General features: G+C 46.4%; 1 protein-coding gene across 3 annotated transcripts in view; it reads right to left on the bottom strand.

Moving 5' to 3' along the window:
* LOC130560500 (BRISC and BRCA1-A complex member 2) overlaps positions 1-16,326 on the bottom strand; it is a 161,506-nt gene that overhangs the window by 28,611 nt on the left and 116,569 nt on the right. Inside the window, exons 6-7 of one of the 3 annotated variants that reach the window (XM_057344319.1) lie at positions 13,724-13,798; positions 12,344-12,519 (exon numbers count right to left, since the gene is read on the bottom strand). In XM_057344319.1, coding sequence (XP_057200302.1) covers positions 12,421-12,519; positions 13,724-13,798 — 174 coding nt within the window. In that variant the 3' untranslated portion in view covers positions 12,344-12,420. Of the gene's footprint in view, positions 1-12,343; positions 12,520-13,506; positions 13,534-13,723; positions 13,799-16,326 lie in introns of those variants that run through there. The other 2 variants (XM_057344321.1, XM_057344320.1) reach the window with 2 other exon arrangements.

The raw sequence follows: 16,326 nt of genomic DNA, 5'->3' as shown, positions 1-16,326 counted from the left end.
ATGCCAAATAACAAGCAAACGGTAAGGCAGACGCGAATTGACGGATGGGAATAATGAAAACGGAAAGAGGATCATTGCGCGTGATCGTGACGCGCTTCAGTCATTGTCTATTGATGAATATCGCGTACTACGCATACTACGCTCTATAATTTGATGCAAAAACACATGATGTGAAAAGATGTTAAACATTTTAAGTTTCTTTATTACAGCTGAGCTTCAGAACTGCAGTTTACAAATGCTTCTGAGCAAACAGAAAATGGCACATAACAAAACGTGTGTGTGTTCCTTAGCATACCACTTACGGCACTAAGCATGTGCATAGGAGCACATCATAATGTAATTCAACATATTTACTTTACATCACTATGGTTATTTGCCTGGTAGACCGTATTTCTTTTTTCCTTTCTGGTTTTAGGTCTACATAAATTTAAGTACTATTTTCTAAGCAAGTAATATTTTTTTAATTATATGTACTATTTTTTATAATTTTACTAGCACATTTACTTCAATTTACTAAAGTAAGTAAATATACTCCATGGCCGAATTATTAATAACAATGTTATAACTTGTTCTAAAATAAAGGAGTTTTATTTTGACGGGTTTCCGCAAAGGGGTGTTTGACGGAAGCTTCCTTGTTGTGAAACACGCACGCTGAAAGCTCCACAAGCGCAAACATGTCACTCTTTCACTCATAAACACGCAAAACAAGCAGATTACAAATACATCGCGGAAATCATATGGCCCTAGATATCACACATACGTAGAGCAAACTTCGGCCATCATTCAGGGATGGAAAATGACAGGCAGCAGCAGCCTCTAATTCACCATTTAACACCCAAATACACAGAGATAAAACAACGCAAGTATAGATAACAGTATCGTTTGTCATGAAGCTTATCAATACTCTGGTATCGACCCAATTATGTACCGGTCCAAAAATGTACCGGTTCTCGGTACCCATCCCTAGATGCGAGTGGGCGTGGCTTCAGCGCCAACAGCAGACACGCCCCCAGCGTTTGAGAGCAGACAGTCCTGATTATTTGTCGAACAATTTGATAACTTATTTTATTTACTTTGATGTTTTTTTCTCCATTCAAATTTGGATGGGTGGTTAATAACACACTTTTCTGTTGTGTGACAAACTCAGAACACACATTTTAATGTCACATTACCCGGACTTTAAAGAAACCTTTAGAAACTTAGCCATCAGAAATGAAAACTGTCACGGTCCCACCGTCTTGTTTATGAAATTCTAGTCGTGTGGTGGGATCGGGGCAGAGTCCTTAGGTTATGTGTGGAGAGAAACATATTGTTGTCCGTTTGACAATAATATACGTTCTCTCCAGTGTCTTGTCATTGGTCCCATTCCTCTCGTTTCCTCGTAATCTTTCCCTAAGTGTTTGATTACCCACACCTGCCCCGTGTCGTTATCCCTCGTTTGTCTTCCCTTTAAATACCCTCTTGTTTCTTTGTCTTGTGCTCGTGCATTGTATGTATGTGTTTGGTGCCTGTACTGTGTGTTTCTGTATCGTGGTCGTGCTCTTGCCCGTGTTCCTGTTCCTGTTCCTGTTCCTGTTCGTGTTTTGTGAGTTTTTGTGAGTTTTGTGCCTTTTATGATTTAAGACGTTTGGTCGTGTCTTTGAGTTTAGTTATTTGTCTTGTTTTCGTTTTGCCCCCTCGTGGGAAGTCTTTTGTTTTATATATATATTTCTGAGTTCCGTTTTCCCCATTGTGGGTGTTTTTGTTTCTGTTTTGTCTATTATTTAATTAAAATATCTGTTAACCCCTTCACTGCCTGCCTGCTTGGGTTCTTCTGCCAGTATCCTGACAGAATGACAGAGCCATCCAGAACCCAGCGGCAGAATATGGACGGCACGGCGTCGTCCTCGCGGGCCGCCCAAGCCCACTTGCTGCTGGGGTTCCGTCAGGGGAGTTACGGGACCGGGAGTTCGCCGGGGCATTCTTGACGGTGGCGAGGCGTCTGAGTTTGGCGAGGCGAGTTGAAGGCGATCTTCAACTGCTGCCTCACTCAGGCCTTGCCCCGTCGGAGAAGAGGCTGCTGGCTCCCCTTGGGTTCGCGGACATGGTGAGGTTCGTGGCCAACCGGGACGGTCCCGAGAGTGAGGTTCCACTCGGAGCCCTCCCCCACGGTCGACCCTCCGGAGGGCCTCGTCCTGGCTGCCGCTGCCCGGGGGACTCTGTACCCTTCGGCTTAGCTCCACGGTCCCCGGTTCTCCTGGCGGGCCTGTGGCGAGTGGGTGAGGTGTGACCCGGGGATGACGTCTGCGGTCTCCACCGACGCAGAACTCCCTCGGTCCCCATGGTTCCGCCTAAGTTGGCTACGGACCGTGGTGCGGAGAAGGAGGGAGAGTAGCGCGAGGAGGGCGTCCAGTCCGGTGATCCAGTCCTGTGTCCAGTCTCTGTGTCCAGTCCTGTGTCAGTCTTGTGTCCAGTCCTGTGTCTCAGTCTTGTGTCGTCAGGTGGCCGGTGACCAGCCGGCGTCCAGTCGTGATCCAGGTCCGGTCCGGTGATCCAGCCGTGTGTCGGTGACAGCGCGTCCAGCGGTCAGCGGCGCCAGCCGTGATCCAGCCGGCACCAGTCCGGGTCCAGCCGGCGCCAGCCGGGATCCATGTCCGGTGCCAGCCGGCATCCAGTCCGGTGATCCAGCCGGCGTCCAGTCCGGTGATCAGCCGGCGTCCAGTCCGGTGATCAGCCGGCGCCAGTCCGGTGATCAGCCGGCGTCCAGTCCGGTGATCCAGCCGGCGTCCAGTCCGGTGATCCAGCCGGCGTCCAGTCCGGTGATCCAGCGGCGTCAGCCGGTGATCCACCGGCGTCCAGTCCGGTGATCCAGCCGGCGTCCAGTCCGGTGATCCAGCGGCGTCCAGTCCGGTGATCCGCCGGCGTCCAGTCCGGTGATCCAGCCGGCGTCCAGTCCGGTGATCCGCCGGCGTCCAGTCCGGTGATCCAGCCGGCGTCCAGTCCGGTGATCCAGCCGGCGTCCAGTCCGGTGATCCAGCGGCGTCCAGTCCGGTGATCCAGCCGGCGTCCAGTCCGGTGTCCAGCCGGCGTCCAGTCCGGTGATCCAGCCGGCGTCCAGTCCGGTGATCCAGCCGGCGTCCAGTCCGGTGATCCAGCCGGCGTCCAGTCCGGTGATCCAGCCGGCGTCCAGTCCGGTGATCCAGCCGGCGTCCAGTCCGGTGATCCAGCCGGCGTCCAGCCGGTGATCCAGCCGGCGTCCAGCCGGCTGATCCAGCCGGCGTCCAGCCGGTATCCAGCCGGCGTCCAGCTCCGTGATCCAGCCGGCTGTCCAGCCGGGTCAGCCGCTTCCAGCCGGCGTCAAGCCCTGCACCAGCCGGCCCCGGGAACCCCCAGGGCAAAGACTGTCCCCCCAGGACTCCCCTAAGTCCCCCGGACTCGCGCCCTCGAGCGCAGCCGGGGACTGGGACTTCTCCCCACCTCCTGGACTGCCCCCTATGGGCCTTTGTTTTGCCTTGTCCTGTCTGTCTCCCAGTCTGTCATGTCTTGTTTGTCAACCCCTTGGTGAACACCTGGGGGTGTTCATTAAGGGGGGGGGGCTTGTCACGGTCCCACCGTCTTGTTTATGAAATTCTAGTCGTGTGGTGGGATCGGGGCAGAGTCCTTAGGTTATGTGTGGAGAGAAACATATTGTTGTCCGTTTGACAATAATATACGTTCTCTCCAGTGTCTTGTCATTGGTCCCATTCCTCTCGTTTCCTCGTAATCTTTCCCTAAGTGTTTGATTACCCACACCTGCCCCGTGTCGTTATCCCTCGTTTGTCTTCCCTTTAAATACCCTCTTGTTTCTTTGTCTTGTGCTCGTGCATTGTATGTATGTGTTTGGTGCCTGTACTGTGTGTTTCTGTATCGTGGTCGTGCTCTTGCCCGTGTTCCTGTTCCTGTTCCTGTTCCTGTTCGTGTTTTGTGAGTTTTTGTGAGTTTTGTGCCTTTTATGATTTAAGACGTTTGGTCGTGTCTTTGAGTTTAGTTATTTGTCTTGTTTTCGTTTTGCCCCCTCGTGGGAAGTCTTTTGTTTTATATATATATTTCTGAGTTCCGTTTTCCCCATTGTGGGTGTTTTGTTTCTGTTTTGTCTATTATTTAATAAATATATCTGTTAACCCCTTCACTGCCTGCCTGCTATTGGGTTCTTCTGCCATATCCTGACAGAAAACATTGTAGCAAAATAAACACTGCACAGAATAAAAAATAAAAGAAAGGTGAGAGAAGAGGGAGGAGAAAGGGCAAGATGTAAGCCTAAAATGTAAAAAAAAAAAGCTAAATTATGCTTTGCTTTAAATATACATTTCTATGTTTAAATTCATTCAAGATGCTGGACGCACTCAAAAGAAACAGCAATAATAAATATGTAATTTAATACTTACTAGTATTAAAAAAAAACTCTACCAGCCTCATGCACTTCACATAAAAAGTGCTACAGTATTTGTACATAAAAAGTGCTATTTGTGGTGCACACCGTTTTAATTGCCTTTATCCACTTGTTTCCTGGGGGTGCTGCTGTAAGAACGATTATGGGTGAAACTTCCATTCGGCAGAAGTAGTGTATTGCAGCATTGAATAACTTATTCTGATGACAAAAAATGAGACTGTGATTCATATTCTGAATTGTAATACTGTTGCTTGCATGTGGGAATCTATTAAAAAAATATTTAGAAACTGATGAGCAACACCTTCTGAACGTTTATGCACTTGCACTTACAACCAGGCAAAGCTTGGTCTTAAAAAAAGATGGCGCTTCACACACAGATCTTAAGTTAAGGGGAGTGTAAGGTTGTTAAAAGAAGAACTTCAAAATATGGGCCACTTATCTCAAGCAAATAGATAACAAACATTAAACATCCCTTAAGGGCCGTTCACATTATAACGATAACTATAAAGATAACTGTAACTGTAATTATATTTGCGTCCACACCAGCGGACGATAACAATAACGTTATGTTTATTTTAAGCCTGTGCGCTGCAGTGTTCTCAGTCACTAAAATGAATGTAGATAACCTGCTGATGGCTTTCGTTTTCATTCCCGAACGTCTTTTCTCCAAAATATGTCAGCAAAGGCTGGATGCTCTGACTGAAGGCTGTGTGCTCATGTCCGGGACGTAAAGCATATATTTTGCCAGCTTGCTGACAAAGGGTTACATATATAATATCCCGCCGTAAACACACCGCTTTCCGACCACTACAGTCTTTAATTCTGACATAAAAGCCGCGTTGCGATCACCAATAGTCAAACATTATCTGTCAGAAACTGTCTGACAGTATGTTTTATTGTTCCTCAGCTGGAAAAAAACGTTCTGAAAGTGATCCCAATGATATCGTTCTCTGTATCTTTATCGTTATAGTTATGGTGTGAACGCCGCTATTCTCCTGAATTAAGAACATTTTTAAAACGTTATTTTTAATAGTTATCGTTATAATGTAAACGGCCCTTTAGACTGAATGTGCTCATAGTTTAAAAAGAGAGTTGCCATATTAAAAGAGTGTTCAAATAGATTGATGTAAACATCAATACACTGTGTGGTCTTCAATAAAAACCAGAGAAAGTAATCTTGATTAACAAGGATTGTTTACTGTATTTTACCGACGTGTTGTCAAAAATCTGTTGGAATAATCACATCCTGTGGAATACATTTCTCAGCTGATATGCTTGATGGAAATAGGTATTTCTTCCACTTATCATCTTAAACAAAACGTAGAGATGAACATAATCTTCAGTATAATTTTTACTAGATTAATTGGCCCGTGTAACACTTTGCAGTTCGCTTTTAAATACAAAGAAGAATGATTTACTGTCACAACAACTGAATCAATAAAGTTGCTAAATATCTGCCGTCAATAACTGTAAAATCATTGTCCCATTCCTCTATAAAGTAGTGAGCAGTATGCTGATGTAGTTTATAAGTGTTGCCAGTGTGCAAGTTCACATTCTGCTATAAACAAATAACTTGAAATACGGCAGACACGTGTTTGTTTACAGTGAACCGGAAGTTACTCCCATCATTTGTGCAAAAAGCGTCATGGGGCATTGGAAACTTGTGGGAGTGTGTCACTATAGTCCCACTTGAGTATCCAATTTCGTTAGGTTGCTGCTTTTGTAGAGTCATAGAACGACTGAAGAAGTTACGGTTAGAGTTTTTATATTCAATCATTTATATTTAAGCACAATCATAGTACCATTTAATGTCACTCTCTAAATGTGTAGTAAACGTGTCCATTATTTGAAATGGCTGGTGGTTCTACTAACAGCTTCCGAAACAAATCCAAAAGAAGCAAGGCAAGACAGGACCTTATAAAATGTATATAGTGATGCCTGATAACATTGCTACACAACCCCAATGTCATTGGCCTCTCTTTGCTCCACCAGTATAGGCTGCTCTCATGACAAGCCCTTAAAGACCCTATGGGATACAAGTTTAGAAAGGTAAACATTTCCAGTCTACTAAGATTAAACCAGCAAGACAGCACACTGCAGGCAATGATCACGGTGCATGACACCATACCTCACAGCGCTTTGTGACCTCTATCTGGTGTGGCAGAGGGCAAAGGCGTGGTGTGGAGAGGACGCTATGAGAGACCTAATAAAGACTGCAGTCAAAACGTCATCTGCCAGGATCTTGTTAGAGATCTGATTTATATTGGTGTATTCTTTTTCATGTTAACAGTCTCAATAATAATCTCAAACAAACTCCAGCAAAATAAATCTGATCATTTTCCATAACTGAGCAATTCATCACTGAAGCGGCAACATTTCTTTGCAGTAACCATGGAAAGGGGTCAGTGGACAAAGCCATCTATGAAAAATAATTACCATTTTTTCACACTAAATAAATCTCAGAAGAGGAAAACTGTGACATCTTAAATCGAGGCGCTGATGACAAAAATTAAATCCGAGCATCACTCGGACACACCTTAACACTTATACGGTGGAACTTGTAATAGATAAAAAAAATAGATTTCTATTTTATAAATAAACAGAAGATCACATTACATTTTCATTTTTCGAAAAAGAGTTAATGCGAATAATGGGAGATGAAAACGCATTTGCCGAATAAATTCCTCCAAAAAGTCACATAACTGCACTATGAGATGGCGAAACCTGACTAACCAGAGTACTGATCTTGCATTTATTGTGTTTCGTAATCGTCTGCTTGCGCAAGTATTATTATATATGAAAATTATTATATTCAGTGGCTTCTCTTACTATTCTTACTGATATTTAGTGGCAGTTTATTAGGACAGTGACGGCTGACTAGTTGGATGGAAACGGTTCTTATTCGCAAATGTTTTATGCAATATTTCCAATTTTGCACAGAAACACTCGGGCTTCTCCGCAGCACGAGCACGGGTGCACATGGCCGTTTTTAAGGTTGGTAAGCAATCAAGTTTATTGAAGCGCTGTGTATTTTCGTGTTAATATTTTTGATAGAAGTAATTTCAAGTTTAAACAGCGTTTAGAAGCAGACAACTTATTCTCGCATCTGACCTTATGTTTGGTGATTAGGACTCTTGCATTCATCCATGATTAATCTAAAGACAAATAGTAGGACTATTTTTTTGTTTTTGATTTACAAACGAAAAAAAATAATCGCTTAACTATATTTGTTTTCATAGCCAAATTATTTACGATTTATTATAGATGTGTGCCATCACTACACAGCGTTTACGGCATTGTTTCTGCCTTTTGTTCACACAGGGCGTTTTCCGGGACTCATCCCGTTAATGTTATAGATCCCCTTTCCGGAATCATTTTTCGGATCTATCCGGGATGCGTTTGCGTTCACACAGAAAGCACTCTGGTAAATTTTTGGCAATTTTCCGGTATCAACGGGCTGTGTGAATAAGAATTTAACATTGTCAGCATTTGAGACCTGTGATCGCGAACCGGATGGAAGATCACCGCGATCGCGGGTCTCAAATGCTGACAGGTCATATTATCATTAAACACCATACAACAATAGGCTATTCAAACTATACGCAAAGCCTTGCCATCACATCCGGGAAATAAGTCAGTAAATTTGAGTAAAATGACAGGCTTCACTTATCCCATGCGAATGCGCTACATGATCACAGACAATCTCTGCAATTATTACAAATGACCAGAGGTCCCCAGGTAATACTAATCCCGTGCGAATAGGGCTTAAGTCGTATGTCTGTTTTTTGTTGGCAATTGGCAATAATTTTGTGCTCGTGCTGTTGTGTGCTTGTGCTGTAGCTCCTTTATAAGATGTAGATCTTTTATAAATGTGATCAAAATAAACACTCTTCGAAGATACAACGTATGCAATACTACTGTATAGGTACTCAAGATTAATATGAGATTGTCAGAAACTGTGTGTGATACCTGATCTTTAACAAGCAATACGCCCATGGACACTGACGACTACTGGTAGACACGGACAACAACGCATAAGTATAAACTGTGGCGAGGAAAGCAACGATACGGTCACAGACGAGTTTCACAAAAGCCCCAGAGGGTGATTTATTCATAGACAGTGCAACAAACGTGAAATGTGAGTCCAAGAATGTGGTGCTTCCGTGTTCCGTCCCTTGTGTTCGTGAGTTCCCGGGGTGCCCGTGGAATATATCCGGTCGTCAGCCGTCGGTCTCTACGAGGGGAGAAAATACTAAATGTTAGCATCCGATTTCTGTGGAGTTGTATCTCACCCTCGTCTCCTGTTCCCTGGCTTTTATGCCTCTTCGTGTATTGGGAACAGGTGTTGACGACCGGCAGGTGTGTCTCTGATTGCATTTCCATGGCGATGCTGATTGTGCAATAGGGGACTCGCCACACTCCCCCCCCCCCAAAGCGTCATCCGGGTACGGTGGGGGGTCCTGTACGATGAACGGGTCGTAGGTCGGGGAGGAGGGGGGAATGTCCCTGACCGGGATGTCCAACCTGACCACATCCTCGACAGACCGTCGGCATTACCGTGGGAGGTCCCGGCCCGATGCACTACCTTAAAGTGGAAGTCCTGGAGCGCTAGGAACCACCTGGTCACTCGTGCGTTGGTCTCCTTCGCTTTGGACATCCATTGTAGGGGGGCGTGATCGGTGACCAGGGAGAAACTCCATCCTAACAAGTAGTAGCGGAGCTCCAGGACTGCCCACTTTATGGCCAGGGCCTCCTTTTCCACCGTGGCATATCAGGACTCGGCAGGGGTGAGCTTCCGGCTGATGAATACGACCGGGTGCTCCTCTCCCTCCTGGATCTGGGAGAGAACTGCACCCAGGCCGGTGTCTGAATCATCCGTCTGGAGGATGAAGGGGCAGCCGAAGTCTGGGGCGTGCAGCACCGGGGAGGACGATAGTGCTTGCTTCAGCCTCTGGAAGGCGGTCTCTGTCTCTGGGGTCCACTTCGTCTTTTCGGGCTGCCCCTTTTTGGTCAGGTCGGTCAGGGGACTGGCTAGAGAAGAGAAATTCGGAATGAAACACCTGTAGTAGCCCGCCAGCCCCAAGAAGGCACGTACCTGGGTTTTGTTGGCGGGTTTTGGCGCATTCCGGATGGCATCCACCTTCTTGCTCTGGGGGTGTATCAGACCTCTGCCAATCCGGAAACCCAGGTACTGTGCCTCGGCGAGACCCAGATGGCACTTCTTTGGGTTCGCAGTTAGTCCTGCTTTCCTAAGGTCCCTGAGCACTCTCCGCAATCTATCAAGATGTTCTCCCCAGTTCTCAGAGTGGATGACTAAAATCATCGATATAGGCCGCTGCCTATTCTTGATGTGGCCGCAGGAGGATGTCCATAATCCTTTGGAACGTGGCAGGCGCCCCATGGAGCCCGGACGGCAGCACCCGGTATTGCCGATGGCGACGGTGTGCTGAAGGCAGTCTTTTCTTGGGATTCCGGGCTCAGGGGGACCTGCCAGTATCCTTTTGTCAAGTCCAGTGTGGATATGAAGCGGGCCCTTCCCAGCCTATCCAAGAGCTCATGCACTCGGGGCATGGGGTACCCGTCGAAGCTGGACACTTCGTTCAGCTTCCGGAAGTCACTGCAGAAGCGGAGAGTGCCGTCCGGCTTAGGAACCATGAGGATGGGGCTGGACCACGGGCTACGGGAGGGTTCTATGACCTGTAGTTCCCTCATCCTGGCGATCTCTTCCTCGATAGCCAGTCGACGAGTTTACGGGACCCGGTAGGGGTGTTGCCGGACCACGACACCTGGTGGCATACGGATCTCGTGGTATAAGATCCTGGTCTGCCCGGGCTTATCGCAGAAGACGTCACGGAACTGACTGACCAGGGAATCAAGCTCGGTCCTCTGCACGGGGGACAGCTGTTGTCCCATCTGGACCACCGGAGGTTCCTTGTCGGCGAAGGCAGCCATTTTTGCTCCTGTGGGGCGATCCATTTTTTTAGTAGGTTGACATGATACAGCTGTTCCTCCCAGCGTCGTCCCGGCTGGCGGACCCGGTAGTTGACTGGCCCTACCTTCTCAATGATGGTACATGGTCCTTTCCAGGCTGCCAGGAATTTGGAGGTGGCTGTTGGCGTGAGGATCAACACCAGGTCTCCTGGATGAAACTCCCGAGGTTGGGCGGGCCAGTCATACAGCCGTCTTTGGGCGCGCTGGGCTTCGGCCAGATGTTCCCGTACCAGGGGCATCACTCGATCAATCCTGTCCCTCATCTCCCGCACGTGCTCGATGACGCTACGATGGGGAGCCGGCTGTTGTTCCCAGGCCTCCCGAGCCACATCTAACAGACCCCTGGGTTGTCTGCCAAAGAGCAAATGGCGTGAATCCAGTGGAGGCCTGGGGAACCTCTCGGACGCCAAAGAGCACGTACGGCAGCATTAAGTCCCAGTCGCGCCCATCCTCTGTCACCACACGTCGAAGCATCCTCTTTAAAGTTTGATTAAATCTTTCGACCAGTCCATCGGTTTGGGGATTGTAGACCGATGTCTTGAGTTGCTTCACTTCGGCTTCGAGTCCTGGCCAGTGAAAACGGTCCCGAATCCGCTGGGCAGTTTTGGCTGCTCCCAGGTGTCCTGCCATTGGGTGGGTGTGGGCCAGTTCCAAAATGGTGGTTGTCTTTCGCTTTGGGACTACCAGTAGCAGTTTTTCCTCCCCCCGCCTCTGGACAGCGCAGTAAAGCAGACCGTTCTTGACGACGAAGTGAGGGGTGGGGTGTGGGGCTGGCTGGCGGATGTCCTCCTCTACGATCCGCACTTGGCCCCAACAGTTCTTTAACCGCTTGTCCTCTCTCTGTTCTCTTCCGAATGATCCTCCGGTGGTTATCTGTTGGAATAGATTGTTGAAGAGATTAGAGGAAGACGATCGGCACTCACCCTCTCTCTCGCTATCTGTGGCCAGCATGACGGGTCGGGGGTTCCTTGGCCATGCCGGTCTCTGTCGTTGGCGGCCGTTTCCTCTCCCGGCCGGTTCTCTCGAGGGTGTCAGCAGCTGGTCAAAACCCGGCCAGTCTCTCCCGGCCAGGCTCCTGGTCCAGCGGAGATGGTGACTCGCCTGGCCGGTACGCTGCGGGTGTCTCCATGGACACAGGTGATGGGGATCATGATCTTCCCTCGATGTCGGGGTTGGAAGACCGAAGATTGCACTAGTGTCACCGAACTCCCCGAATCCAACACTGCTGTGACCGCTTGGCCGTCTAACCTGATCCTCCTTTCTGGGGCTCGGGAGGGAATCCTCCGATGTACGCCACAGCCGGCGAGCTAAGCCCGGGGTGCTGTAGGCGCGGGTTCCGTCGGCATTGGCTCATCCTGGAGAGAGGAAACAGCTGGTCTGCCTACTGGCTGAGAGGTGCCCTCCGGTGGCCGCCATGGCCGGTTCACCCTCCGGGGCTGTGTCATTGCTCTCTCTCCAGCATCGCGAGCAATTGACGCCTCCGCCGACTCGACCGACTCGACGAGTTCTCTGAGGGAAGAAGGGTTGCGCATACTCACAGGGCCCCGGAGGCGCCGGGGCAGCGCTCACAGGAGACGGTCAAGCATCACCTTCTCAGCGACTTGGGAGGCTGTAGGCTCCCCGGTTAGCAGCCAGAGGTGGGTCAAGCGCGTCAACTGGGATACTTGGGCTCGGATTGGCGCAGTCTCATTGTACATCCACTCCTGGAACTGTTGTGCCGCAGTCACTGGGGACAATCCAACTCGAGCGAGGATTTCACTCTTGAGCGCCTCATAGTCCTCACTGGCCGGAGCTTGGAGGGAGTAGTACGCCCGTTGGGCTTCGCCGGTGAGAAAAGGAACGTGGCAGTATCCGGGCCCATTCCGACTTGTCCCAGGTTTCCCGGGTGGCGATGACCTCAAAGATGTGGAGGTAGGCCTCTACGTCATCCTGATCGCTGAGCTTGGTAAGATGGAAGTGTGCTGTCGACCGTGCGTCCGGTAATGGCACAGACGAGTTTCACAAAAGCCCCAGATGGTGATTTATTCATAGACAGTGCAACAAACGTGAAATGTGAGTCCAAGAAGTTCATGAGTTCCCGGGATGCCCGTGGAATATATCCGGTCGTCAGCCGTCGGTCTCTACGAGGGGAGAAAATACAAAACGTTAGCATCCGATTTCTGTGGAGTTGTATCTCACCCTCGTCTCCTGTTCCCTGGCTTTTATGCCTCTTCGTGTATTGGGAACAGGTGCTGACGACCGGCAGGTGTGTGTCTCTGATTGCTGTCGTTTCCATGGCGACGCTGATTGTGCAATGGGGGACTCGCCACAAAACAAAAACTGATGCACTGCCTACGGCGTAGGTCCTAAGCACGACCATAAATTGCCCTTGATGTGGCCTGCCAGAACTAACACTATACGCTATATTTTTGTTTACAGTAAATTTTATCAAATAAAGTAAATTTAACTCAGTAAACAATTTCTTAATGCATCTTACATTCTGCAGAAAGGAAATGTCATGCTGAAGCATGCTGTTTCATTCAGATTCAAATACTTTTAATTCAATATTTTCATTCAACTAAAACCCATTAGGAGGAAGGAAGTGTTCATATTTTTATATAAATAAGCTTCCCCTGGCAGACTTCAGCAAACAATGACCACACAGCAGCAGTCTTACTGGGCACTGACCTGTAGCTAAAGTGTGTTTTGGTCAAGTGTGCTCCACTGGGAGTGAACTGTACATGTGTTTGCATAAGTGTAAGTGTACTGTTGAGGGACTGAACACTGAGACGGTGATGTTGATGACGGTTGCTGTTTTCCGTATGTTTACCATCATTTCAGCTCTCTTGGCGAGGACAAACATGGCTGCGACTGGAAAGGGCCATAGAGCAAGGGTCTCCTGAGGCCGTACACGCCCTCTCGTGAGCACACGCGTACAACACATACACAAACATACATGAGGTTATACAGTGCAGAGGGGGGAAGATGAGAAAAAATAAGGGGAGACCAAGGGTGACTGGAAGAGCGAGATAGTGAGAGTGAGAGCAAAAGACAGAGCAAGAGCAAGAAAGAGAGAGAGAGAAAGAGAGCCTGCAGACACAGCAATGCTCAGAGCTGATTGTGAGTGACAGCCTGCTGATTAGTCAACTCACAGCCTTCACACACAAAAACAAGAGCAAAGAAATGAATGCTCTCACAAGAGAGACCTTTTCGTACATACACCTCAATGTGCAGTGTTTTGTGAAAATGTTTTTCTCCACATGCATGTGCAAAAAAACCTATAGCCTATCAAACCTATGCAAGCTTATGTTCCTGTGTATTTGTGTACTGATGGATGTGTCCTACCTTGAGAAGATAGATGGGAATATTGTTAAAATCCACTGGGAGTTTGAGAAGAAATCGAGCAGAGAACTCCCCTGTCTAGGAAAAATAATATAAATAATGAACATCAACACACTAACATTACTCACATAAAAACCCTACTCTTTTCATCCTCACAAAATATTTACAAAAACCCATTAAAATAAACAAAAAAATACACATAAAAGAAACATGCAAACCTATACATTCCACATCACAATGCATTCACAAAAAATCAGCAATGACTACAGAATGTTTTTTTAAATTATAAATAGGACATTTTTATATATATATATACATATATATATATATATATTAGGGCTGTCAAAATTAACGCGTTAATAACACTTTAAAGCAAATTCCTTTTAACGGCACTAATTTTATTAACGTGCGATTAACGCAGCGCGCATTTTCTGTTTGACCCTTGGCCTTGCCCGTAGTTTGAGAAAGTAAACGATGCAGCAGCAAACAGAAATGGAGAAATAAATAGGTCTTCTGAACATAAAATTCAAATAAAAAATGATGTCTGGTGGTTCTGTCGACAAGACTAAAGTGATCTGCATTTATTGTCGATGTGAATTAAGCTATCACCGCAGCACGTCGAGTTTAAAATATCACTTGATGGCGAAGCATACAACTGACGCAGAGAGCTCTCCTCCTCCTCGCGGCAGACCACACTAGATTGTTTTCAGCAGAGACGGATGGACAACTCCACAAGCAACAGACTCACCACATCGATAGCTAAATGGGTGGCTACAGCATGTAGGCCAGTTAATGTAGTGGAGGACGAGGGTCTACTTGAAATTATTCGCATCGCATCTAACGATTACACATATGAACTACCTTCGAGAGCCACAAACAAGATTCACGACTCTTACGAAGAGGAGAAAGCGAAAGTCGAGGAGGCGATAAGACAGACAAACACGGTTGCGCTCACCAGAGATTACTGGACTTCCCTCAGTAACCATAGCTACCTGGGGGTCACGGCTCATTATTTTGACACACACTGGAAACTACGGTCGCACGCTTTGACTGTCATGAAGACAGACGGGAGGCACTATGCTGACGTTTGCGCTGAGCACTTTCTGCAGGTAGCCAGACAGTGGAATATTGAATTCAAAATTAGCCCACTGACCACCGATAGTGCACGCAACATGATTGCCGCGGCCAGGCAGCTTCCGTTCGAGCATATGCCTTGCATTGCACACAGCCTCCATCGAGCTATCACAGTTGCGAAAATGTAAACATGCCTGTGTAAGTAAATAGCTCAGTGCAAAGAAAGAAGTAATGGGAACCTGTGTTTTTCCTGTTTTTTTCATGTGTTTAATAGACATGTACAAGTTCTTTGAAAAACATCTATGACCTTTGAAACATGTCTAGTCTCCATGCTCTATGTTGAGTATGGTTTCACTAATAATAAACAATATACATTTGCATAAAGCATCAATATTTGTCCATGCCCATGTTAATTAGAGTATTAAAAACTTGAAAAGTATTCATTTAAGGTACATTTATAACAGATAAAAATGTGCGATTAAGTTGCGATTAATCACGAGTTAACTCATTACAATCATGCGATTAATCGCGATTAAATATTTTAATCGATTGACAGCCCTAATATATATATATTAGGGCTGTCAGCGTTAACGCGTTAACGCATGCGATTAACTTTTTCAAATTGATGAGAAAATATTTATCGCAATTAACGCAGCATCCGTTTCTTTTTACATCCTTTGTATAGCGTTACATTATGTAATCACGCTCTTATTCGTGTACAGGCTTTTAAACCACTTAAGCACGATTTGAAACAGTTGCTTAGACGCGTTCAATGAAGATAGACAGCTTCTAAACTGTGGGACGTGGCAAAATGCAACGAGAGGTCCAGTCTGGTGTTTACAGTAACGGGCTAAAGGCTGCGTCGGTGAATCTCTGTCAGACAGCGCATCCGTGTTAAGTTCTCTTTCGTGCTTGAATGGATAAAACCACACAAGATTATGTCAGAAAGCCCATTTTGTCTAGCATTTTCTTAAGCACAGACTTCAAAGTGTAAAATAAAATCTTAAATGAATGCAAAGAGTTGTGAAAAAGGGAGTGCGGTGATGGTCAGATCTGCGTACCGAGACAGCTCTTAAAGGGGCTGTTGTGACTCCTGTCATTAATGTTAATCAAAGAACAAAATAAAAGAAGAAATCAATGTGATTTTATAGCTTTAATGAGAATTCGTCTGCATTTAATTTATAATTTAGCATTAAAGACTGTAAAGTGTCCTTCAATTTCCTACATGAGCTCTCAATTATACTGTTGAATGGCTATAATTCATGTTAAAATAATCAATTTAATAGAGACATCAGTTACAATACTAATATCAAAATGTTAGCTTTCATAAAATGATGCTGTTAAATAAATATGTTGTTTCTACATCAATTTGAAGATTAAATGTGAAATTATTAAAATGTAAAAGTATATTTTAAAAAATAATTGTTATGTGCGATTAATCGTGATTAATCACAGAAAAAATGTGTGATTAATCCGATACATTTTTTTAATCGATTGACAGCACTAATATATATATATATATATATATATAT

This window comes from Triplophysa rosa, linkage group LG10 (genome assembly GCF_024868665.1).
Source record: "Triplophysa rosa linkage group LG10, Trosa_1v2, whole genome shotgun sequence".
Taxonomy (NCBI): Eukaryota; Metazoa; Chordata; class Actinopteri; order Cypriniformes; family Nemacheilidae; genus Triplophysa; species Triplophysa rosa.
This window is presented reverse-complemented; position numbering and strand designations above follow the sequence as displayed.